This window comes from Westerdykella ornata (genome assembly GCF_010094085.1).
Source record: "Westerdykella ornata strain CBS 379.55 unplaced genomic scaffold EI97scaffold_56, whole genome shotgun sequence".
Lineage (NCBI taxonomy): Eukaryota > Fungi > Ascomycota > Dothideomycetes > Pleosporales > Sporormiaceae > Westerdykella > Westerdykella ornata.
The window spans coordinates 58,795-81,536 of record NW_022986906.1 but is presented as its reverse complement, the minus strand read 5'-3'; the positions used below and the strand labels follow the sequence as shown (position 1 = coordinate 81,536).

At 51.9% G+C, this 22,742-nt stretch overlaps 8 protein-coding genes across 8 annotated transcripts; 2 read left to right on the top strand and 6 right to left on the bottom strand.

The window, feature by feature from the left end:
• Positions 1-1,578: 1,578 nt before the first annotated feature.
• EI97DRAFT_462771 (uncharacterized protein) lies at positions 1,579-3,693 on the bottom strand (the record flags this gene model as incomplete). Its single annotated transcript, XM_033801303.1, has 3 exons — positions 1,579-3,424; positions 3,477-3,533; positions 3,596-3,693. 3 exons carry the CDS (start codon positions 3,691-3,693, stop codon positions 1,579-1,581), a joined length of 2,001 nt encoding a protein of 666 aa, XP_033649072.1.
• Positions 3,694-3,894: 201 nt separating this feature from the next.
• Positions 3,895-6,543, top strand: EI97DRAFT_437782 (kinase-like protein). The gene is made up of 2 exons (XM_033799412.1): positions 3,895-5,228; positions 5,278-6,543. The coding sequence occupies exons 1-2, from the start codon at positions 4,371-4,373 to the stop codon at positions 6,403-6,405; spliced, it is 1,986 nt and encodes a 661-aa protein (XP_033649071.1). The 5' UTR covers positions 3,895-4,370; the 3' UTR covers positions 6,406-6,543.
• Positions 6,544-7,298: 755 nt separating this feature from the next.
• Positions 7,299-10,690, bottom strand: EI97DRAFT_437781 (uncharacterized protein). Its single transcript, XM_033799411.1, has one exon. The coding sequence runs from the start codon at positions 10,268-10,270 to the stop codon at positions 7,547-7,549; it is 2,724 nt and encodes a 907-aa protein (XP_033649070.1). The 5' UTR covers positions 10,271-10,690; the 3' UTR covers positions 7,299-7,546.
• A 155-nt stretch (positions 10,691-10,845) lies between these two features.
• EI97DRAFT_428075 (acetyl-CoA synthetase-like protein) lies at positions 10,846-14,975 on the top strand (the record flags this gene model as incomplete). Its single annotated transcript, XM_033797237.1, has 7 exons — positions 10,846-11,328; positions 11,382-11,762; positions 11,811-11,853; positions 11,907-12,139; positions 12,191-12,353; positions 12,406-13,050; positions 13,432-14,975. Exons 1-7 carry the CDS (start codon positions 11,050-11,052, stop codon positions 14,973-14,975), a joined length of 3,288 nt encoding a protein of 1,095 aa, XP_033649069.1. The 5' UTR covers positions 10,846-11,049.
• A 151-nt stretch (positions 14,976-15,126) lies between these two features.
• EI97DRAFT_437779 (uncharacterized protein) lies at positions 15,127-16,538 on the bottom strand. Its single transcript, XM_033799410.1, has one exon. It carries the CDS (start codon positions 16,247-16,249, stop codon positions 15,236-15,238), a length of 1,014 nt encoding a protein of 337 aa, XP_033649068.1. The 5' UTR covers positions 16,250-16,538; the 3' UTR covers positions 15,127-15,235.
• Positions 16,539-16,920: 382 nt separating this feature from the next.
• On the bottom strand, positions 16,921-17,109 carry EI97DRAFT_362864 (uncharacterized protein; the record flags this gene model as incomplete). The annotated part of the gene is made up of 1 exon (XM_033794977.1): positions 16,921-17,109. A coding segment is annotated over one exon (189 nt), but the record flags the coding sequence as incomplete, so codon positions are not given.
• Positions 17,110-18,183: 1,074 nt separating this feature from the next.
• EI97DRAFT_364836 (HET-domain-containing protein) lies at positions 18,184-18,804 on the bottom strand (the record flags this gene model as incomplete). The annotated part of the gene is made up of 2 exons (XM_033795014.1): positions 18,184-18,310; positions 18,380-18,804. Coding segments are annotated over 2 exons (552 nt in total), but the record flags the coding sequence as incomplete, so codon positions are not given.
• A 1,659-nt stretch (positions 18,805-20,463) lies between these two features.
• On the bottom strand, positions 20,464-22,106 carry EI97DRAFT_462764 (uncharacterized protein; the record flags this gene model as incomplete). Its single annotated transcript, XM_033801301.1, has 10 exons — positions 20,464-20,842; positions 20,894-20,942; positions 20,991-21,047; positions 21,098-21,227; positions 21,282-21,372; positions 21,416-21,501; positions 21,550-21,584; positions 21,634-21,763; positions 22,008-22,025; positions 22,077-22,106. The coding sequence occupies 10 exons, from the start codon at positions 22,104-22,106 to the stop codon at positions 20,464-20,466; spliced, it is 1,005 nt and encodes a 334-aa protein (XP_033649065.1).
• Positions 22,107-22,742: the final 636 nt, after the last annotated feature.

Sequence of the window (22,742 nt, the reverse complement as noted above, 5' to 3'; positions counted from 1 at the left end):
CCGGCTATGAGATTAGTAGTAGCTCCCGCCCACGAAGACCTATCCGGACAGGAGTTGCCAACTGACATAACATATCGCGCCAGAGCTGACGCCATAGATCGACGCTGATAACTTTCGATCTTGTTGTTGTTCGGCCTCGCATATAAGCCACTCGATCGCCTCCCCAAACTTGATACGTACTTCATGAAACAAGAAAATCTAATCATCTCGAAAAGCGACCTCATCCCTCACCCCCGCCCCCCCAAGCCACCGTCCTTGACCAGACTGGGCATTTTGCATCTGCCCTAGATACAGCGGATATATATTAATATATATATATATATATGTATATATGGCAGCACCAACTACCGCCGGAGTAGCACACCATCAAAGGACTTCTAGTCGACTGTGCAAAATCTCCAGATATGTTTTACCGTCCTCAAAATGGGAAGGACCGAACTTTATTGGCCGCCCCAGGGCGGCATGCGTGGAAAGACCATGAACAAGCAGAGAGAAAAATATTCTAAATTGGTTGGAATCTCTCTGCGGTTGCAGGAGGCCATCTACATATACACTACCCGCGTGAGATAAAATTACAAAACAGGCAAAAGAAAGGGGGGCCTTGCTGACTTGGCCGTAACAATCTAACAGTACACGGGATAGAAGCTGTTCAGAGAAGAGGAAGAAAACAACAGGATGTAGGCGATCTATTTGGGAAAAAGTGGTAAGAGTTCCTGGATTGGGTACGGCCGGTTTTGAAGCGCGTCACGGTTGGCCGGTTGAGGTTCACTTGATTGTGAGGGACAGTCTTGATGAAGCTGGGAAGGTCCCAATTTGTGAGAGGTGCAAATACCGATTGTCATACAGCGGTCTTGATGACAGTAGTACGTGCCAGTTGGCGTGTCCACGAAGGAAGGTCGGTGGAGGTTGCGTCGCGATGGCAGGGGGAATTGAAGAGGATGTCGAGGTCGAGCTTCTCGTCTCGGTTGATGGGGTACTTTGCTGTGTGCTGCTGGAGTTTGGAGACGCTGGCGGAGAGTCATAGACTTCACCGGCCGTTCTCTCTTTCGTCCTCGGCCATACACTGGGGCTTTTCAAATGGAGCAAATGATGGGTTCGAAGGACTTTTTAGGCCACATAGGGACACTGTCACTAAAGCCTCGAGAGATGAGTCCGACGCTGGAAAAATCCCTAAACGCCACGTACCTCTCCCGCAAAGTGGATCGAGCAGTTGACGGATCGCTTCAACGCGGTACGGGAAAACCTCTCGTAATCCGCACCGGACAATCACCTTGGTGGCTGCCGCAACTTCTTTGTCGTATACAGTTTCCGCAGAAAAACGGCCACCTGAACAAGTTCTCGATGCCCTCGATGAGTCTTGCCGGTTGCACCAGGCACTCATGGCTGTGATCATGCCTCATGGTGAGCGCCCTGTTCTTTCGGTTAGAAAAAAAGTTAGGGTAATCAAAGGTATACAAACCCTCTGACAAAGGCCATCATGTGCTTCGATGCCGAGCCAAAGCGTCTCTTCCAAAACAGCCTTCAGCCAAGGAAAGCACTCTAGATCATACGATGAACAGCAGCAGACACGTACTCTCGTTACGAACGGGTTCGGCCCTTCTTTCCTGCACCCCGCGGCTTCGAGGTGCGCGGTCGACTGGACTTTTTAGTGCCCCCTTGCTTCGCTCTGCGCTTTTTCGACGGCTTTGACAGTGCAGCTGCGGGTGTCTGTGTCAGTGTGGTGGCTGTGGTTGCAGCGGCATTCAGTCTCTGTGCTCTTTCCGCTATCCTGGCACTGCGGCGTGAAGGTTCCAATGCGGCATTCATTCTCTGTGCCCTTTCCGCTATCCCGGCACTGCGGGGTGAAGGTTCCAATGCGGCATTCATTCTCTGTGCTCTTTCCGCTATCCTGGCACTGCGGCGTAAAGGTTTCAATGTTGGCGACTGATCTGAGGACGCTTGGCCTTTCCTCTTCTGAGGTGCGCAATCCTTCTTTGAGCCAAATGTTCCGCTCGCTACATTTGGATCTCCGGGATCGGATACTGCGGTGTGTGAGGGATTGGCAGTGCGCCTTAGCCGCTTAGGAGACGGCTCTTGGAAACTGGGAACCGTGGCTGCAGGTCGGTCCGGGCTGGGGCCGTTCACGCTTCCGTCGCGGCTCTGCTGTTGGGAATTTTCATCGACCCCTTCTGATGGATTACGCTGGCGTTTGAGCACCTTGCTTCTATCTCTTTTGTGTGACCCACAATCGTTCGGCGGATTCAGCTCGGCCTCAATCAGGGGAACCTGCTCAAGCATCCATCGCAGTAGTAGTTCGTGGCGTTCAGCATCTCGCTTAGCAATCTGGTACTCTCTTGTCCGTCTATGGAATCTACCAATACAATCAATGCGTCTCTTAATCGACTCGTATTCGGCCTGTGCCGCCTCCAGCTGGGATCGTGCTGCCAACAGGCGTTCTTTGAGTATCTGTGGGGAGCCTTTGTACTTTCCGGGGTAAGCCATGGCCGTCTCTGCCGAGGACACAGCTGATTTCGCAGCATCCATCGCCCTCTCAGCCATCTTCTGCTTATTCACATCTTCGAAAGGGTCGTCGCGATTGCATATGCCTTCCTCCGTCTCCCCGGGTCTTAGCACGTTCGAGTCAACCAGTTCCTTCCAGGCATCGTCGTGTCGTCTCTGGTATCTCCTCACAATACCTGTATGGTAATCGTACCACCAGTACTCGTAGCCAAGATATTCGATCCAGGTCGTCATCTTGTCCTGCCGGGCGGCATCCTCGTCGAGCTGGAACGGCCGAGTGAAGCCATGGCTTGCCAGTCGTTCCTTCAGCGCTTCGGCATATTCCGGAAAGCCCTGCTGGCTTATTGTTTGCCCTTTGCGCTTGATGAACAGTCTCCAGGGCATGTACGATGAGCCGAGCTGTACGTGATTATCATGATGTTCCTGATGCAGCCGCCAAGTATGTTGCCAGTTCTCTTCAGAATTTTCTTCGACCTCGGGGCAGGAGAACTTCTGAAGCGCACATTTCTCCTCCCAAAGACTTCGCCAATAATCGTAGCCTCTTTGTCCTCTTGCAAATCGTTGGAGTCCACGGAAAGCTCGCCATCTCGACCATTGCCTACCAAATACTCTCCAATCATCCTCCCTCGGGTATGTACCTTGCCAGAAGGTTAGAATTTCGCGGTATTCTCCAGGATTCTCGACGATATCCTCAAGCCGACTCAGGGGATGTGAAGGCCGGCCGCCATCGTCAACAAGCATCTTGTACATTCCCCGTTGGAGTCGTAGATCCTCGCGATATTCTTCCTCTTCATGATAGGATGCCGTTGTTGGGAGGGAGGGCGATCGACGCGATTGTTCTTGAAGTCGTTCAAGTCGAGCGGCAACTTGATCAAGATCGATAGGGTGAGATGCGGCCGTTTCGTTCTCGCGGCGTACCCGATCTCTGCCCCTAGTTGTTAGAAGACGGTGATTGAGTAGGCTACGAAGAGGATTACCTTAATCTCTGAATGAACTCCTCTGGGAGATTGTCTGGGTCCTCCACCGCGACGGCTCTGCACTGTGGGTTAGCAAGGCGGCAGAAGGGCGATTGGCATGCACGGGGGCTAGCACTCACCTTCCGTTCTCTTCCAGGTATCGGTCCAGTTCCTCATCGTTATAAGCGACGATGTCGCGAGCGAACAGTTTCGGTGCTGGTGTTTCTGTGGATGCCATAGCTCGTGTGTGCAAAAGATGCAGAGGCAAGGGGCTGAGATTGATGCAGGCCGGTGTTGAGTATTTATGCCTGCTCGTGCCCAGCACACCGACAAAGAACCGTTGTGGTACAATGAATTGAAGATTGTTTGAAACGGTATGATATTAATAGAACCTGACTCTAAGCGCATCTAACAATAAGATAGATATACTGTGATAGAAGCTTAAGTGCATGCACATACGATTTCTCTAAGCTTAGGGTAACAGCCCTGGGGCTGACTTATCCCTAACAACACTTCTAACGAGACTGTGTGCGACCTAGGAATCACGCGGGATGAGGTTTCACAGATATTGCCCACCAACTGGCTTGCTAAGTGCGACAACCAGCAGTCTATCTGCGACCCAGCCTAGAGCCTTAAGGAACTTTCTTGGTGTCTCGCTGCAATGGCAGCCCAATCACTTGGTAGTCTCAAAGAGATCACCGCATATCTTTGTTGCCTGGAACAAACTGGCGCCGAGCAACAGCTTGAGTGGACATTGAAGGCTTTGTTTGTGGGAAGTCCTCTGCTTCACGCTGCAAACCATCTGCATCATGTCTTTCTCCAGCACCAATTTAAGGGCAAAGCCAGGAACCATACCCCAACCAGAGCCTACTTGGGAGAACTTCCCATCTACAACGTGAAGGAGTCGTTACGGCAATGGAAGACTTGATCGCTTGTTTGTATCCGTTCGATGATGATTGGGAAAACGCGCAGAAGGTGATCGAAAACCCCGCTAACAGCCCGGAGGACTGCCATCGGTACGTTGGTGGGACACGACCACCGTCTGATGAGCCGCAGGGCAGACAAAGCAGGGAAACAACCGCACCACCCGATGACGGAACAAAACAGCCTCAAGACCGGGATGCCCGCCTAGAGTTGAGGTTCAGCCACAAGCTCAAAGGCGGCCTCGGCATTGTTTTTGGGACCAACCAAAGCAGCTGCGACATTGTCCTACCGTCGCTTGGGAACAAAGGCCAATCCCAAGTCAGCAACCGACATTGCTACATCACTTTCGATGCCCAACGCCGACCTGTTGTGCAAGACTGCTCAAGACACGGTACCATTGTTACATATAACTGCAACGCGCGAGAGAGACGCAGAAACTTCAAATGGATTATAGGCGGCGAGGGATTCCCTGACGAGATCAAGACAGTTGTCATCGAGATCCACCCAAAACTCAAGTTCCAGATCGTCGTCCCTAAAGATCATGGAGATTCGGGCCTGTTCTCCGACAATGTCGACCAATTTCTCAAGGAGATCGCCAACAATGATCAGCTGCCACTTGGTGCTCTGGGCATAAGAAGCACAATCCCAACAGCTGCCCCCAGTGGGAGCGACACCCCCAGCCAGAGGCCCATTTTTCTGGAGCGAGAGAAGCTCGGTGAAGGGTCGTTCGGCGTTGTAAGTCGTGTCTGGAATGTCAGCACCGGATTGGAATATGCCTCCAAGAAGTGTCACAATCCTGATGGAGTCGACTGGAGAAGGGAGGCTGATGTAATAAAGAATACCTCGCATGCAAGTATCAATATAGCTTTTGAAATCGTTGTACTGATTGTTTTCCTAGCCGCACATTGTCAAGCTTCACTTCGCGTTAGATGGGCCTCCCCCTCGGCTGGTGCTGGAGTATCTTCCACTCGGAAATCTCGAAGAACAACATCGCAGACAGCCCATTTCCGAACCCGATGTTCATACTCTGCTTCGCCAATGTTCTTCGGCTTTGTCATACCTTCATAGTCAGGAGCCACCTATCGTCCATCGAGACATAAAACCGGAGAACATTCTTGTCTCATCTCGTAGTCCCTTCAGCATCAAACTATCAGACTTTGGCCTAGCAAAGGCAGGCAGCTTTCTGGAAACTCGATGCGGCACACGCTTCTATGCGGCTCCTGAGATTGCTGCGTTCTGGCACTCACCCTGTATCGGGAGCCCTCGATACACGTCTGCCGTTGATATTTGGTCTCTTGGCGTTGTTGTCCTCCAGTACGGTTATGGTCTTCCAGGAAGGGTGCCGCGACCATCCTATTATGAACAGGTCGTCGAGAAGTTGAGGGTTTCAAAATCTGATAGTTTGCTTGACATTTTATCGGGTATGTTGGTCATAGACCCAAAGCGTCGGTATTCAGCGAAAACGTGTTTGGAAAGAGCAGGCAAGCTAGAGGGGTCTCAAACACCAAGACCAATGAATCCCGAGAGTCAACGGCGTGAGGGTGAACAGTCACAGGTTTCGGCTCCTGACCCCACTGCCTCCCGGCAAGATGAGCAGGATTTTGGGGATTCCGAAACCCAACGGTACAAAGACCCACGGGACTCCCAGCGCTCCAGTTCGCCGGATTCGAATGGCGATATACGAGAACAAGTGTCCTTAGACCCTGTCCGCGACTCTGGACTCGAGGGATACAGCAGCTCCATCATCTCGGGTCATTCTGGCGGGCCGACAATTAGAGGTAAGCGAAAGAGCTCAACAGCGACATCGCCTCCGTCTGCTAAACGCACGAAACGCACGGTTACACAAAGCTCATCAGCTCGCCTGCAACATGGGCAGCTCAGTTCTACTCAAATTTCACAGCATGACCAGAGTGATGCAGGACACGGTGGGCAAAACAACAGGCTGGGGAGGGATGCATCTTCCCCGGTCGCGAATGCCCCAGGCTCATTGAACGATAGACAAGGCACGACGAAACTCCGGCCATAGTAGAGACCATGCCTCGCGTTAGTGCTGGCCAGAGCTTGGCGAGCCATGGTGAGTGTGTTTTGACTGATAGCTATGTTGGGGCACGTCTGCTAGAAGAAATATGTAGAGAAATGTAGATCGAACGAAGCGAAGAAAGGGAGAAAATCGTCAACCCTTGGATTGATGTGACAACTTAGGGCTACGCTGCTGACTTACACACTCTGAAAATGATAGCACATACGCCTTGACATCTTTAGTCCCTTTGCGCAGCTAATAACTAAGCCATCCTTGTTCGTAAATTCACTACATGGTAAAGGCCTCAGTAGGCTAATGGTATCAATCCCTCAATCTGCCCTGCTACACCGAAGCGCTTCAGTCGAGCAATCTTGTATCCAGGCTATCGTCAGACTAATTGGATGGCAGAGTGAGCTAACGTCAAGGATGCTCGAGCTATTGTCAGTTCCAATCTGGTCCTAGGCTAACTGTTACTGATAGAATTCCATAGAAGTGAACTGCGCTATTATGTCCATAAAACTCTTTGGCCTGGCTGACGTTTTCGCCGATCCATTCCCCTCGGTCGTCGCCTATCGAAACTCTCTGTCAATGACGACTTCTACGATGCTGGATGGCGTTCTCTGCAGAAAGGCGTAATGCAGACAGTGTGGTAGTGTAAGGTCCGCTGAGTGGATTGGATGATTGCCAACTCGCGTCGTACTGAGTAGAGTAGCCTTGCAACAATACTGCGGAGTGCTGATCAATCCAGGCATCAAACGGGTGAGTACAAGCTTCTGAACGACGCACTGTTGTGTGCGATCTCCTCCTACGTTAGATTAGTAGGTAATGTTCCATATTTACTTCTGCAGGAGGTTTTGCGAAGTGTTTACTTGATCAAGATCTACTATCAATAGCTTTACGTTCGAAGAATAGTTGTATTACATGTAGATGGTGATAGATCGGACTCCTTTGATCTAGTCGACGATCAATCGCCGAGCTTAAATACGACTGTGCATCAAAATCCCACCTTGCAATGTCGCCTTCCCACGCCAGTTTTATGAACCACCGAACATCAGTGTTATGTCATCCTCTACCAAAATAGCACATGGCTCTTATTCCGTGTCCGAGCTCGAGCTCTAACACTTCCACCACATCCACCGGTCACCTATCACGCCACTCCGCCGACCCTCGTTCCGTCATAGTTCCCCGCATCCGGCGCAATGGGGTACTTCGGCTTATCCGCCTCAGACAGAGAATCCGGATCGATATACCGACAGGTGAGCGCAAACCGCAGCTTCCCGGCATGCTCCACGGAGTGCTCGTAGTACTTCTGTATATCTGCGCCGTGCATGATTACGATGTCGCCATGGCCCAGCATCATGGTAATCGCATCCTTGGAATTCCCGCCGGACTTCAGGCCCAGGTTCTTGGGTAGTGTTCGGAGGCGCGCGGAGTACTCCTTCTTGTCGGTTGCTTTCAATCTCGCGAGCTCGTCAACGGCGGCAAGACGCTCGGCGTACTTGTCACAACCGGGCATGGGCAGACTGTCGTTATAGATGCCTTGCTTGGAGACGCCGTTGTAATGGCGCGCCTTCATGCGGATCTTCATTGTCCCTGGCGCACCAAGCGAGAGCGTAGCAATGGTAGGACCGAGGCCGAATTCGCCGTCATCATGATAGTTGATTCTTTGTTCCTCAAAGTAGCCCAGCGCCAGAACTTCGTTGAACTCGCGATGCTCCTGACCGACCATCAGTTGAGACGCCCAGTTGAGCCGGGAGCGCGTGGCAGTGATGGCATGTGCAGCTCCCTCAAAAGGTTCAGAGGATGTGGCCGCGATGAACTTGTAGGGCATGCCGTAGTTGACCGCAAAGTGGCGAGTGAAAGCTTCTCCCTTGGAGAGCCCACCGCCAAGGGGGCGACGCCGCAGACCAATGTCAGTCTGTTGGAGTTCCTCGAACATGTCATTAGGACCGCCCTGTTCTTCCACTACGGGCTTGTTCGCGATGAGATGAGCTACGAAGCCGTTGATGCCAGGGATGGTGAATACGTTGATGCGGTAGCCATGCAGGAAGCGGACCTCGAGTGTGACGAGCGGTGAGCTAAAGTCGCGAGAAAGGCTGTACTCGTCCGTCAGGGGGAAGTACGGATCGACAAGGGCCTCTGCCGGAATCAACGTGTGCGGAGGCTTCTTCTGGAATCCGCAGCCGCAATCCCAGCACATCCAGGATATTCTCAGAATACAGCGTCCGCATTGCGGACATACCATTCCCGACCAATAAGCCTTCGAACAGTTCTCACCGGCGACGAAATGACCACTGAGCTGGACATTGTTGGATGTAAGAGAGTAGTTGTGATTCTCGTTCGGCCAGTGGGTCTTCTGCTTTATGAAACGGGGATCGTAAAGAAGGTCGTGCTCAACAGGCTCTTTACCGTTCTGTAGCTTCCAGAATGATCTGCATGGGGCATGAAGGCACATCCAACCTTGCAAGTACACTTGATCGAACACATTGCCGCAGCTGGTGCATCTTTGAACGACTGGAGGAGGAAGAGATCCAAGTGGCACGGCCTGCTCCCCTACCAGCCACCAAGAAGGCTTGCTAAGATTGAGCTTTTCAAATCTATAGCGCATGATAACTCTTCCACCCGACTTTTCGCACCAGATGTGGGTGGGCTTGAAATAGTCGAGCACACAGTACGTATGTGGCGGCTTGCAGCGCATCAAGGGGTTATCGGCGCCTGTGATGAGGACGACTGGGTTCCGATACTTCATCGAGTTTCGCAAACTGGCTGACTGACTGTTCTCGGCCTGGTCGCGTCCAATTACCATCTCTTCGGTGTCCTTATCCCTGACCATGCCTCCCCCAGCTCTGCTGAGAACAACAATGCCGTCGTTGAAGTCTCGCGCGTGAGGTGACTTGTCATGCAAGACGCCCCAAGCATAACCGCCCGTACAGTAGGTGCCGCCATGCCAGGCCCGGAAGTAGTGCAAGGTCTCGCATAACTCTTGACGGGTTTCTGCCCACACTTCAGGCCTTGAAGATGGGTCTGGTCTCTGGTCGAAATCTGTGGGAGGGGTCACCAGCCTCTTTGCCAGTGCCACTAATTCGCTATGTTCAACTCCAGACGGGCTTGCACGCATAGTCATAGGAACATCAAGTCCGGGTCCATGATTTGGCGTTGCGGTGGGTGGATTGCACGGAACGTACGCCCTTTGCTCCAAAATGCAAAGCTCTGTGCGACCACCAGGAGGAACCTTGCCCGTGGGTATATCAGGAAACTTCATTACCGGTGCATGATCAAAATCGCTAGCACTTATTGCCTGGTCGGAAGTATTTTCATCCAGAGACGTCTGCTTCAACTGGGAGAAGATCAACCGACCAAGCGATGGTACTGACAACTTGACTACCAATGAGGCGCGTTTCGCCTTCTTCGTGATAAGAGAGTCAGCATTAGACTTCCGCTTCTTTCGAAGCCGGGGAGAGGCTGAGAATTCCTCTCCTATTGGCGATATTGGTGAGGGAATTGATCGCTTTGGCCAAGGGGTGGGAGGAGTTGTGATTTTCTCAGCAAGGTCTTGTTTCTTGGTCTGGGATCGTGTCACACGTCTCTTGAAAGACGAGTCAAACAAGGACCCGTCTTTACCGAATCCTTCCATGGCGTTCGAACAAGACGGTTGAACACTGTCGATGTTTGTCATAAGAAGAGGCCGTATCCTAAATTGGTCCGCCTTTGCTTCGGAGCAATCGGACAAGTCGTCGGGGACATCGCTGAGGGGAGATCCAGGAGCGTCGAGCGAAGTCGTTGATAACACTGAGTGCCCTTGGTCGGGCGGGAAACAGAGGGCCAGAGAAGATGGACTACTCGATATGATGTCGTTAACAATGGCATCCATACTGGCGGTGGTAGAAGGCTTTGTGAGAGCGATGGGCGCCGTGATATCGAAACTCTAGATAAAGCTATGCATTAAGGCAGTAGGAAGAAGAAATTGTGGTGGAGAGCTCTGTTGGGTTGGGAGCGTCAAGAGGTGAAGGCGGTCGGGAGGGTGCGCGGATTATGTGAAGCGCGGCTGCGGTAGAAAAAGGATTCTCATAATTTCCTTCTTTTATTTGTGAGTTCGGTGAGAGGAAGTAGAGAAATTGAAGAGGTGCAGGTGAAGAGAGAAAGCGGTCAATGACGTCCCAGGTGGGAGAAGCGTCTGTCATCGACCCCGTATTGCGTGATCACATTGCTATACCTGACAAAAAAAAGCTACCATATATAATGGCCATACCATGCGTCTTCGACTGTTGCGTGAAGTGAAAATCGAGTGAAGGTGAATGCCTAAAGCACGTGCACTAGTGCCACCTGGGGAAGTGGGTCGCCAAGGGCGCCATTAAGCTTGTGAACTCCCGGCCCGAGCTAAACCGAACTTAGACTTCCCGAGGGGACCTGAGCTACTCCACATCCTGGGGCTCCGTGTCGAGCTCCCCCACGACCGTGGAACCTGCTTGGCCGCGGGGTTATCCGAGGGCTTCATTCGTCATCCTTTAAAGCGGGCATGCCGCCCCTGCCGACGCCTGCTCCGGCCGGCCAGCGTCTGGCACGGGCAGATTGAACGTCGTAGGCATTTCCAGTGAGATTCGAACGGCGGTCCGATCAAAGCGGCGTACATTCGACCCAGAGCGATCCAGCATGCCGTTCTACCCTCCATCATGGGTTCCGAAGCTCCCCTTCGATCCTCCGGACTCGATAACCATTGCAGACTTTGTCCTCGAGGAGCACTATGGAAGGCACCCCCTGGGGTATGCGAGGAATCCCTTCACCTGCGGCCTGTCCGGTAAAACGTATTCTGCACTGGAGGTAAAGGAGCGCGTCGACTTCCTTGCTCGTGGACTAGCCAAAGAACTCGGTTTCGAGCCCAATAAGGGATCAGAATGGGACAAGGTCATAGCTGTGTTCTCGCTCAATACGGTCAGTCTCAGTTACTGCCAGATAATTGAGCTCCATTTGACTTATCACGGCAGATTGATACCATACCTCTTGCTTGGGCCACACATCGCTTGGGTGGCATCCAAACGCCAGCGAACGCCGTTTACAATGCCGCCGAGCTCGAGTACCAGTTGAAGAGCTCAGGTGCAAAGGCTCTCTTTACCTGCCTTCCCCTTCTCGCAGTTGCCAAAGAAGCCGCCCAGAAGGTCGGAATACCCAATCATCGCATATATGTTCTTGAACTGCCCAAGGAGTATATCGGTAACCAGAAAATACCGGATGGGATGAAGACCGTCAATGATCTCATCCGGGAAGGAGCACAACAACCTCGATTGGAGGCTCTTAACTGGGAGCCTGGACACGGTGCGAAGAGAACGGCGTTCTTGTGTTATTCAAGTGGCACATCTGGCTTGCCCGTAAGTTCCATAGCTTGCATAAAGACAAACTACTGACCAGGATTGCAGAAAGGTGTTATGATCTCGCATCGGAACGTCGTTGCTAATACGCGTATGTGACATAACTTATGCTTGAACCTGAGGATAGCAATTGACCCGTCTTAGTTCAAATCTCGACCCATGAGAAGCCCGATCGCGATGCCAAACTACCCCCAGCAACCCAGTCAGGCTACACGGAGAACGTTCTGGGACTGCTACCATTCAGCCACATCTACGGACTGGTCTTCGTTTGCCATGCTAGCATTTACCAAGGCGACGGAGTGATTGTGCTTCCTAGATTTGAGTTTGCCACCACTTTGAAAGCTATCCAAGACTACAGGATCAGCACTTTGTTTCTTGTAAGGCTCGTGTTACAATGAATCCGAGATCTCATTGCTGACACGAATCAGGTACCGCCGATCATCATCCTGATGACCAAGAATAGGGACACTATGGCGAAGTATGACCTGAGCAGTGTCACCGCGATAATAACAGGTGCTGCTCCGTTGGGTAAAGAAACTGCCGAAGAGCTCCACAAGATGTTCCCCAAATGGATCGTTCGCCAGGCATATGGTATATCTTGCCCACATGATTGATGTCACTGCAGCTGACAAGTTCTCATCAGGTTTGACGGAGACCTGCACGGTTGTTTGCGCTACCAAGCCAACTGATGTTTGGCTCGGATCATCAGGCTCCATGCTGCCAGGCGTCGAATGTAAGCTTGTAACGCTGGAGGGCAACGAAATCACAGGTTACGATCAGCCCGGCGAGCTTTTGGTCAAGTCACCCTCTGTTGTTCTTGGGTATTTGAACAACGACCAGGCCAATCGCGAGACCTTCCAGGATGGCTATATGCGCACCGGGGATGAGGCAGTAATTCGAAAAGCTCCTTCTGGTCACGAGCATATCTTCATCGTCGACAGAATCAAGGAGTTGATCAAGGTTAAAGGGCACCAGGTAGCCCCGGCGGAGCTCGAAGCCCACCTTCTCACTCACCCGGCCGTCAATGATTGCGCCGTGATTCAGGTCCCGGACGACGATGCTGGCGAAGTACCCAAAGCCTTTGTCGTCAAATCGCCCTCTGTGGGTCTCGAAAAGAGCGATCGCGTAGTAGCCCGACAGATTCAGAAATATGTCGAGGAGCACAAGGCGAGGTATAAGTGGCTTGCAGGTGGTGTGGAATTCATTGATATGATTCCCAAGAGCCCTAGTGGTAAGATCCTCAGGCGGTTACTCAGGGATCGGGAGAAGGAGAAGAGGCGGAAGACGGGTGCCAAGATTTGAGTGTGATCATATTCCTGGGATGTATACCAGCAGCGATAATGCCAATCTACTGTATGCTACTTGTATCGCAATGGTATACCCTCCGGATATGAAAACCATGTTCTGCTATATCTAGGTATAAACTCACGTGTTCGTGACCTCAATTTGGGGCCGGGCCTGGAATGACGTCGGCGTTTGCGGACTCCGACGTACGCCCGAAGTAAAAAGTTCTTGGTGGAACAAATTGAACCTAGCATTTCTAAGCACCACTTACCAACAGGACCGAGGACGCCTTATAAAACTCGCCTCACATAACAAACTGTCCGAACCTACTTCTAAAACCCATTAGACTCTAATCGACTCTTCATTTTGCTTCGCCAAAAAGTAGTCCTATCCAAATACCCCACCATGGCACAACCCCACCCTCACAGAACAGACGAAGAAATGGACCTAGAACACTCAGACGAAGAGGCCGCCATCCTGGACCCTGAAGAAGCCGGCGAGGAGATAGTCGACGATGGCGACGCCCCCATGGAATCCGAATCCGAGGACGAAGGCGCGGGCGCGGGCGCGGGCGGGGACCAGGACGTGCAGATGGAGATTCAGCTGCAGAACGACAGTATTGCGCATTTCGACGAGCACAAGGACTCCATCTTTTGTATAGCACAGCATCCGGTTCATGCGGGGATTGTGGCGACTGGAGGTGGTGACGATGTAGGGTTCGTTTTCGATGTTAGCGAGGCTGTGGGAGGGCAAGGGGAGCAGCAGCAGGAGCAGCAGCAGGGGGCGCAGGGAGAAAGAGCCGGGTTGAAGAGCTTGTTTAAGTTGGAGGGGCATACGGACTCTATCAATGCCATCACGTTCACGTATCCGAAGGGCCAGTACATAGCGACTGCCGGACTGGACGGTAAGCTGCGCGTCTGGCAGGGCAATCCCGAGGGCAAGAGGTGGAAGTTCTTGGCCGAGGCTGCGGAAGTCGAAGAGATCAATTGGCTTGTTGCGTGTCCCGCGCCGGAGCACCCGAACGTTGTTGCCCTGGGAGCGAACGATGGGAGCGTCTGGGTGTACCAGATCGATGTGCAGCAGAAGGATTCGCCGTTGACGGTACTGCAGGCGTTTTACCTGCACACAGAGGCGTCGACGGCGGGAGCATGGAGCCCCGATGGGAAGTTGTTGGCGACGGTGAGCGAAGATTCAAGTCTCTATGTCTGGAATGTGTTTGGCGATGCGGCTGCTGCAGGGTTGACGAGCGCGAGCAATGCCCAGACAGTCGTTGGCCTGACCGGAGTGGATGAGCGGTTCAAGATCGAAGGGGGCCTGTACTCCGTCGCAGTGGCGCCAAACGGAGCATTCGTAGCTGTCGGAGGGCCCGAAGGCCAGATTCGCATCATCGGCCTACCGAGACTACAAAGCAGCGCTGCTCCTGCTGGCAAGGGAAAAGCAGGAGCCAAAGCAACCCCTACTACAGGGCAAGCGGGCCAGATTCTGGCATCGTTGCAGGCAGGCAGTGATAACGTGGAAACCTTCTCCTTCTCCTCCCCTCCTCTCACCATCATGGCCGCTGGGAACGTCGACGGCTCCATTACCCTCTTCGACACTGCACACCGCTTCGCCATCCGCCGACGCATAGAGGACGCTCATTACGATGAGGAATCCGCTCAGGCCGTGGTCAAGGTCGAATTCGTGCGACGGGAGGGCGCAGCTGGCGCATTGTTGAGATCGGTGGGCTTTGATGGTGTCCTGCGTTCGTGGGATGCACGAGGTGGAACGGCAGCGGCAGCGAAGGGCCTTGTGGGTGAATGGAGGGGCCATAGAGGGGGTGGTGAGGGTGGAGGCATCATGGGCTTTGTGCAGGGTGGCGGCGGAGATGTAGTGGTCACTGCCGGTGATGATGGTGTTGCCTTGGTCTTTAAGACGCCTACTCAGGGATAAGAGATTCGAATTCGCAGAGCGAGTTTATAAAAATGTATCAGAAGCATCTAGAGGGAATTAGAGGTGCATTTCAACGCAGGACTTCCTTCTATCACACTGCTTCATATCGCTGAGTGCAAACTCTACTACAAGCAACCCAAATATTCATAAAGGTATCAATTCTGACTCCGTGTTCTCCAATCTATCGCTCAATTCCAGATGCAAAGAAAAGGTCATAATCTATGTCTATAGCCATCTCCATCCATATTCCGGCCCTCTAGTCAATCCGCATCAACCACCAATGCCCTCCTCAGCCGCTCCAGCTCCCGATCCGTCAACCCAACCACCTTTCTCAAATACCCCTCTGCGCCCCCATACTCCCTCCTCAACAGCTCCAAGCTCCCCAACATACTCTCCTTCCTGGCCCCAGACATCCTAAACGCCGCCTTCCTCCCAAACTCCGCAATCTCCTCCTCGCTCAACCCCTCGCCATGATTCTTAATCATATACTCGCGGAAACCCGGCGCCTTGCTGAGACGCTCGACAATCTCATCGCGCATGTGCCCGAGGCCCGTCTCCGTGAGATTATACTCTGCAGCAATAGCCTCATCCTCGACACCCAGGAAGGCGAACAAAACCCCAAAGAAGATTCCCGTCCGGTCCTTACCCGCCGTGCAATGAACCAGCGCACCTAGCCGCTCCGGCTGCTCCCCACTCGGTCCTTCTCCGTCCCGTTGTTCGCCCGCCGCCGCCGGCACCTGCGCCAGATACCTCAGAATCTCACCAAACGCGGGTCCCGCATGCCTCAGGATATCCGCATACGCCTGCACGAACCCATCCACGCTCTCGTCCATGTACTTGACGTACCGCTCCGCCAAGCGCGCGGGCGAATAATCGCTCTCCTCGAACACGGGGACCCAGTGCCTCTTCAGGCCCGCGGCTTCCAAGTCCTGGATCCAGCGCGGTCGCACGTCCACGTCCACGTCGCCGTTGGCATGCTGCTCGCTGTCGCAACCGCCTCCGGGTTTTCCGGTACGGGTGCCTTTCCAGCCCTTTTCGACCTCGGGTTTGCTGCGGAGATCGAAGACGCGGGCGATGCCGAGGGAAGAGAGTGTGTGCCAGCCCGAGGGGGGAAGTTGGGATGGTTCCGCGCTGCGGAAGAGGAGGCCTGGTCGGACTTTTTTGTTGTTGGTATTTTTGATGGGGAGACCGCCGGGGAGGAGGGCGGCGTCGCGGAGGTTGTTGATGTTGGGGATGGTAAAGAAGGGGGGTTGAGGGAGAGTGGGGGTGGGCATGGTTTGGGAGATTGAGGGACTTGGGGGGGAGGTCTTATATTATGAGGATATCCGGACCGTGAGATGTTGGGACTAATACTGGGCTTTTATATGGTAGGAGGTAGCTGTATATAGTGTTGTATCCAGAGTTTCTTCAGTCCGTGAGAAAATCCGGCATGTGCGATTTCCAGAAAGATGTAAACCTCGAGACGGAGCGTTTCAAGCTGGGACTCTGTATCATCGACTGTCGCGACCCGTGCAATGAGTGACAACTTGTTCAATCTGTTTAGCCAAGAGAGTGAATGTCAAGTGGTGATGTTTATGCAGGCCGAGGCCGCAATCTCAAATGTACTTTGCCCCACTCTCAGGCAACCGAGGATGCCAAATCGGGACATGCTAGCTCTGAAGTACTTGATACGATGGCCCTGGCAACAGGCCCCATCATTACATAGGGCGAAATAAGTAACATTTAAACTAGCGTTAGAGAGAAATAATTAATTGTTAGTTAGACTGCCTTCTATGTATAGAGTGCAACTTAGTTAAGTACTGGATTTTCTATTTAATCCTGCAATTCTTTAAAATCAACCTCTTTAGAAATAGTAGGTTCTTTTTGTTTCCATTAGTCCTAGATCTTTATTTACTTACTCAAAAGTAAGTGATTGTACGGCGTCTGGTGGTATACCATCCGCCGCCTCTCCCATCATGATGCCATGAACATAGCACTCCCCAATCATCTTGAAACAACCATTCTTTTCCTTGCGTATGACGAACGGAGTTTGGGCGCCGAAAACCAGCGCGACTTCATCTCCTACTCTTGCGGTCGAAGGTACAAGACCAATGAAGCCCATGTTTGATAGCATGTATTGCCGATTTGCTGCAAAGTGACTTGGTTGAGTAATTTCAATCGTGTACATGCCGGCCTGCAAAGCAGCAAGATCCGGATGCCCACTTGGTCTTGTCTTTGCCTGCCCTTCACTCTGCTTCATGTAAGGTCCCTGACCATGTTGTCCGTCGCAAGATTCTGTACACTCGTGATTTTCCATTGTGACCGGGGAGGAGTCTTCGTTGAAATGGGCTGTATGGGTTACACTCGCTTGACCAGGCCGGACAAGGCGCCAAAATGGCGTCCGTGTGGATATGGTCCCGGTTGCAGCAGTGTTCGTAATCTCGTTGCTGATCAATGCCAGAATCGATCTACAATACGTTTCCTCACGCATGGGGTAATCATCCAGCAGTATGTCCTCCAGCCCTAGTTGTACAAGATCATTCAACGATTGTAGCTTCCCCGCAAGTGTCGTTATTCTCATCAGACGTACGCCTTTGCAAGTCAGTTGGATCGGCAAGCTGAAAGGAGTGGGTATCTCGGGCAGCTGGATCTCAGATGGTATGGAGCCGCTGGCCTTGAAACAACCTCGAATGCCAAAAGGCTCAGAGGTCCATGGACTTGACCAATCGGGGACCCACGACGGCAAGTCTAAGCTCGCGTTTCTCTGTTGTACGCAGTTCAAAAATTGCAGGCCCCGGTGATGTTGCATCCAGGATCTTGCAACCAAGGTGTATACTACCTCCGTGGAGATGGCATAGTCGATTGTTGGAATTTCCTTGCAGCTATAGCCAAAAACCATGTTCGAGACCGCGAAGATTTTGTCTCGGGGATCTGTAGCTTTGAGATCTCGAGATCCAATTAGAATCCCTATGAAAGCCAGAGAAGTTTCTGCGTTCTCTTCTACTTGCTCTTTGGTGATCCCTCCAGGGAGAGGAGAATCCGATTCCAGGAAATGTAGATTGCTCCAATGCTGCGCAAGCTGTTCGTAATAAGTGACCCTAAGACTTCCCGATTGTCCCGGAAGACCATTCAAGAGACTTGAAAAGACGTAGGTGAGCTGGCCTTTCGATGCCACTTTGCACGCCACAACAAGCTCTTCCCAGAGTATGCTTAGGCGACCTACGTGGAACCTTTTTCTCGGAGACAACACAACCTCCTGCATCACCCAAACTCTTTGGAACCAATCGCGGGAGAGTAGATTTGAGAAGGCTTTCACAAGGGATACGCTGGACTCTTGGCCTCTTGGTGAAACGCATCTTTTGGCGCGGATCTGAAAGCATGTCATGATGGAGTCGTCCTCCAGCTCCTTCAGCTCTTGCAGTAACTTTATGCATTGGAACGCAGGAACTGTTTCTTCATCATCTTCTCCAGCATAAAGGATTGTGACTGCTGCCTTGCTGTAAATCCGGTGCATCATTTGGATTTGCTGAGCTTTCTCAGTTACATCATCCTGATTGATACATATCGCGTCAATCCAGGCAACAAGGAAGCCTTCTTCAGACCTCAATGTGCGCAGCATTCGGTCCAGGTTGGTCGTGATGGGCAATCGACCAGTGGAAAAAATACCTTCGCTACCCGGATTTCGTATTGAGGTCTGGCTAATGCATTGTAAGTCCTTTGGCTTCTCAGAACTGCCCCAACAGTACGAGATCGCAACGTATTGATTCGTTGAAGCAAAGTTTTCTGTTGCCAAATTGATGACCAAGTCGTCCGATTGGCTACCCGGCCGCAGGATGAGAAGTCGAAACTCTCCTGGAAGCAATGGAGTGTATTTGAAAGGTTGGATATTATCAGAGATATTCTCGGAATTGTCCGTTGGATAAAAATCGAGAGTAATGCGTTGATCCATGTGTGCGGGTTGAATGCTGTTCCGAAAGATTGATTGATTGAGGCATTGGAGAGATTGAGGGAGAGTTGGACTAAGCTTGCTTTATCAGTCCTTCCTTCACTGTAAGACGTGGACTGCTAAGCGAGATGCTGCCTAAGGCCTTGGCGTGCGACATATCCCAACCCTTGGGAATCAAGTAGTCTTGAAGTACTCCGTCCGCCCTGTGAGTTGACGTGATTGTGCGCAGATTTATTTATATGAGAGCCTTCTTGCCGTCGGGCCATCTCCGCCTAAAGTCGAAGAACCCTTGCCTCTGCGGAGACCAACATCCCTAGAGAGGATCTGTTTAATTCTCTTTTTCCCCTGCAGCTGCACGGTACTAGCTTCAACACTCATCCACGGAATCAGGAACGGCACCAAGTGTATCTATTACAGTTCAACCAATCTTAACTCAGTGTACATTTGCAAACAATTAGCCTATCTGCAGCAACTAAGCTATGAATCCTCGCGAGCTTGCCAGCGTCCTGCCATCAATCAAAGCGCGTGACCTACGCAGGCCTCTGAACATCAGCATTCGTTCGGTACGACGGTACACAGTTGCGCCTATGGCTGCGGGTCAATTTCCATACCCCCTCATCCTACGATGCAATATCTCTTTCAGCACCTTGTACTCCGTGCCAAAGACTTGAGAATCCGAGCTACATGCGCGGACGATAGGGTCGTGCCTTCCTCCATCGTGCCTTCCTATTGTATTAGCGCGCACCTGACGCGTGACTCCCTCTAAACTCGCGCCACGCCTCACTTCATGTCACCACTCATAACATATCGACATGAAGTGAGCGTGTTTGCGAGTATGGTGATGCGTGTACCTAACATGTTATAGATCCATTAAACTCTTTATAACGTTCCCCAGGGGGGTGGACATCCTCGCGCCTGCTCCCCCCCGCTCCGGCCTCACGCCCCCGCCGCCCGACCTCGACGACGACGAGAGCGGCCCTCTCCCGGAGGAGGAGGAGAAGGAGGAGGAGAAGGAGAAGGAGGAGGAGAAGGAGGAGGAGAAGGAGGAGAAGGAGGAGAAGGAGGAAGTTGCACACTATAATGCGCAGGGCGTAAAGCCGCCATTAAAAACTGTAGAGTGCCTATTGTACTTGTATTGATACGATACTAATGTGTACGTTAGCCCAAAGGGAAGGCGCTAAAAAGCGGAAGTTCGACGTGTTCGTCGACGTAGAAGAGCCGGCCGAAGCATCAAGGCCGCATCGTAAAATCCAGGACGACGACGAGAAGGAGAACATCCAGCCGCGCCGCCAGCTCCCCGCTCGCTCTTGTCGTTTAAAAAAGAAATACACAGAAGAAGAAGAAGAAGAAGAAGAAGAAGAAGAAGAAGAAGAAGAAGAAGAAGAGAAGGAACATCATATACCCGCCCACGGAGCCAGTGACACCTCTTTTCCGGGAAGCCTTAAAGACACAACTTTTGATAGAAAAGAGAAAAAGAAGATACACTTTCTAAGACGCCAACAAGGGTTTATTTTGGGTGCTTTTCGACGCTTATCGAAACCAACCGAGAAGCGCTTTTGATCATTAATCACTCGACGCGAGTTCCAGTGCTATTGTGAGACGCGTTTGGGTATCATGGAGTTCGGCTTTCTTGTTCGCCATAGAGCAGGTATCCTCTCCCAGAGCCCTCGGTTCTTGACCCACTACACGTGCGGGTGAAAGCGGCTTCACCATGCACTTCCCGGGCATCGACAGGGTAGCCGCACCCTCCTCGCAATCCGAGACACCCTTCTCAACATCCTGTATACTCTCCGGGGAGCCAATTCTAGATAGCGATTTTGATGGATTGTCGGCCAGGAACTCATCATACGTCTGGCCACGCTTTTTAGCCTCGCGACGAATGTGTCGGACTCGCCAAAGCCATACGGCTTGTGAGATGAATATGCCGGTTTCAAGGAAGAGGCTGACAAACCGTGAGTAACCTTCCTCTGATATGTCTGCGATGCCAACTCACCACACGATATAAAGTGTTCCTCCCAACACATCGAAAGTGTGCTGGGCCACTGAAGGCGATGAGCATGTCGACAATCACACACGCAAATGTAACTAACCTAAAGCCATTAAGGAGAAAAAGGCGCCTGCCCAATCTACTGTAAGGAAGATAAAATCTGCGGGTATAAGCCAGCTGGATCCTCTAACAAAAGCCCTCACGTCATACTTATTCCAATGACGCGGCCGTTTCGCTTCGCCAGTTCGAAATATGGAGGAATGAGACCTAGGGCGAGGATGACGGAAGCGGTTATGGCCATCATCATCATAGGCCACTCTACACCTTCCGTATATGGGCCCTGTGCATCACGGTCAGTTATACCAGAGTGTGGTGGAGGTAGATAGAAGCATACTCTTAGGGTCAGGATGAGAATAGCTTCTGAGGCGGCAAACGCAACTGTAACAAGGATAGTGGTCAAAGTAGAAGTCCATGCTGTCCAATGACTGGTGGAGTCAGTGGTTGTTCATGGAAGACCAGTTTACTTACTTGTGATAGTACAGCGTCTGGCCCCATGCAATCAGGGTCAGGCCACCGAAGAACTGCGGTTGCAATTGAAGGGCAAGACTGAAATTCTGTCCAAGCTTAGTGAAAACTGTCCGGCGCAGCCTTCAGGAACGCACCTGCACAATTGCGTATACTCCGAATGGGACGGCGCCTTGTGATGGTCAACATCTACGGCAGCAGTTCAGCACGAGAGGCCATACAGACTGCCCAAAGCATGAGCATCAGTCCTGGGAGGCCATCCGTGTTCTTTCTCTTCCAATTATGATATATCCCACATGGAGTCAGCGTGGCGATGAGACGTAGAAAGCGAGGATCATACTGTGGGATGATCTGGAAAGCGTCAGCGTCAGAGGAACATGGCATACCAAGCGCTAACCCTACCTGAACACACCAGCAGCTTGATGAATCGTATCTTAGTATATGAAGCCAGCAGCGCTAACGGTCAACATACACTGAATTGCGATTAGGAACAGTACTATCCGTCGCAGGCCTACAAACCTGTGCCGATTGTCTAACAATAACACGCCAAATATTAACTTCTCAGATCCAAGTCCGCGATCGAAGGTCTACGTACCCCTAGAATGTTGGCGGCCTTTCCTACGTTAGCAGATGACTCCGTTACGAGAAATTGAGCGTTTCTTACGGGGGGGATTGAAGTTTGGGGCGGAGACATAGTGCCCTAGTTTTGATACGATTACAGAATAGAGACCGCGAAATAAAGATATAAAAGAGCTGTGATCTCAAACAAAGGCATAAGAGAGATGACCCAGGTCAGGATCTACTTGAATATGTATGGAAGACATTGGACTTGAGCGGTTCTTACTAGCATCAAATGTTGGGGACCGGGGTGCTGAGTTAGATGGAAGTGGGTTTCCCCAAGAAACACGTTAAGCGCGGGTGGGACATTTCTGGCCGTCGCCTGAGAGCCTGTGTCTTAGTCGAGACTACGCTCCGCTTCGAGGGGACCTTAAATGAACCAGTCAACTCCTACCCCGTTACTATTCCTGGTCCATGCTATGGCCGGGACGTGATGGGACCATGTTGGTTAGGTTGAATGTGACGACCGCATATGACGCCCATGGCCTCGAGCGAGCACTCTCCAAGCGTTCTTTGAGATGTATTGGACACGGGGAAGAGCGGAGTGGCTGTTGATGCTTGTTAGAATAGCTTGGCTCACTCATGTGGCTTACAGTAGTCGGCGGCTGAGAAGGATGCAGGACCCGTTGAGCAGTTCACTGACAGCCACTGCGATTGGTGAAGGAGTGAATACAGATGGTCTGTATCTCTGCAATCAATACAGATCTCTGCA

Excerpts from the sequence above, each read along its gene's own strand:
- EI97DRAFT_437782 (XM_033799412.1), top strand. The coding sequence starts at position 4,371 with ATGGAAGACTTGATCGCTTGTTTGTATCCGTTCGATGATGATTGGGAA. Across the intron at positions 5,229-5,277 it reads TAATAAAGAATACCTCGCAT|CCGCACATTGTCAAGCTTCA; the intron begins GCAAGTATCAAT and ends TTGTTTTCCTAG.
- EI97DRAFT_437781 (XM_033799411.1), bottom strand. The coding sequence starts at position 10,270 with ATGGATGCCATTGTTAACGACATCATATCGAGTAGTCCATCTTCTCTG.
- EI97DRAFT_437779 (XM_033799410.1), bottom strand. The coding sequence starts at position 16,249 with ATGCCCACCCCCACTCTCCCTCAACCCCCCTTCTTTACCATCCCCAAC.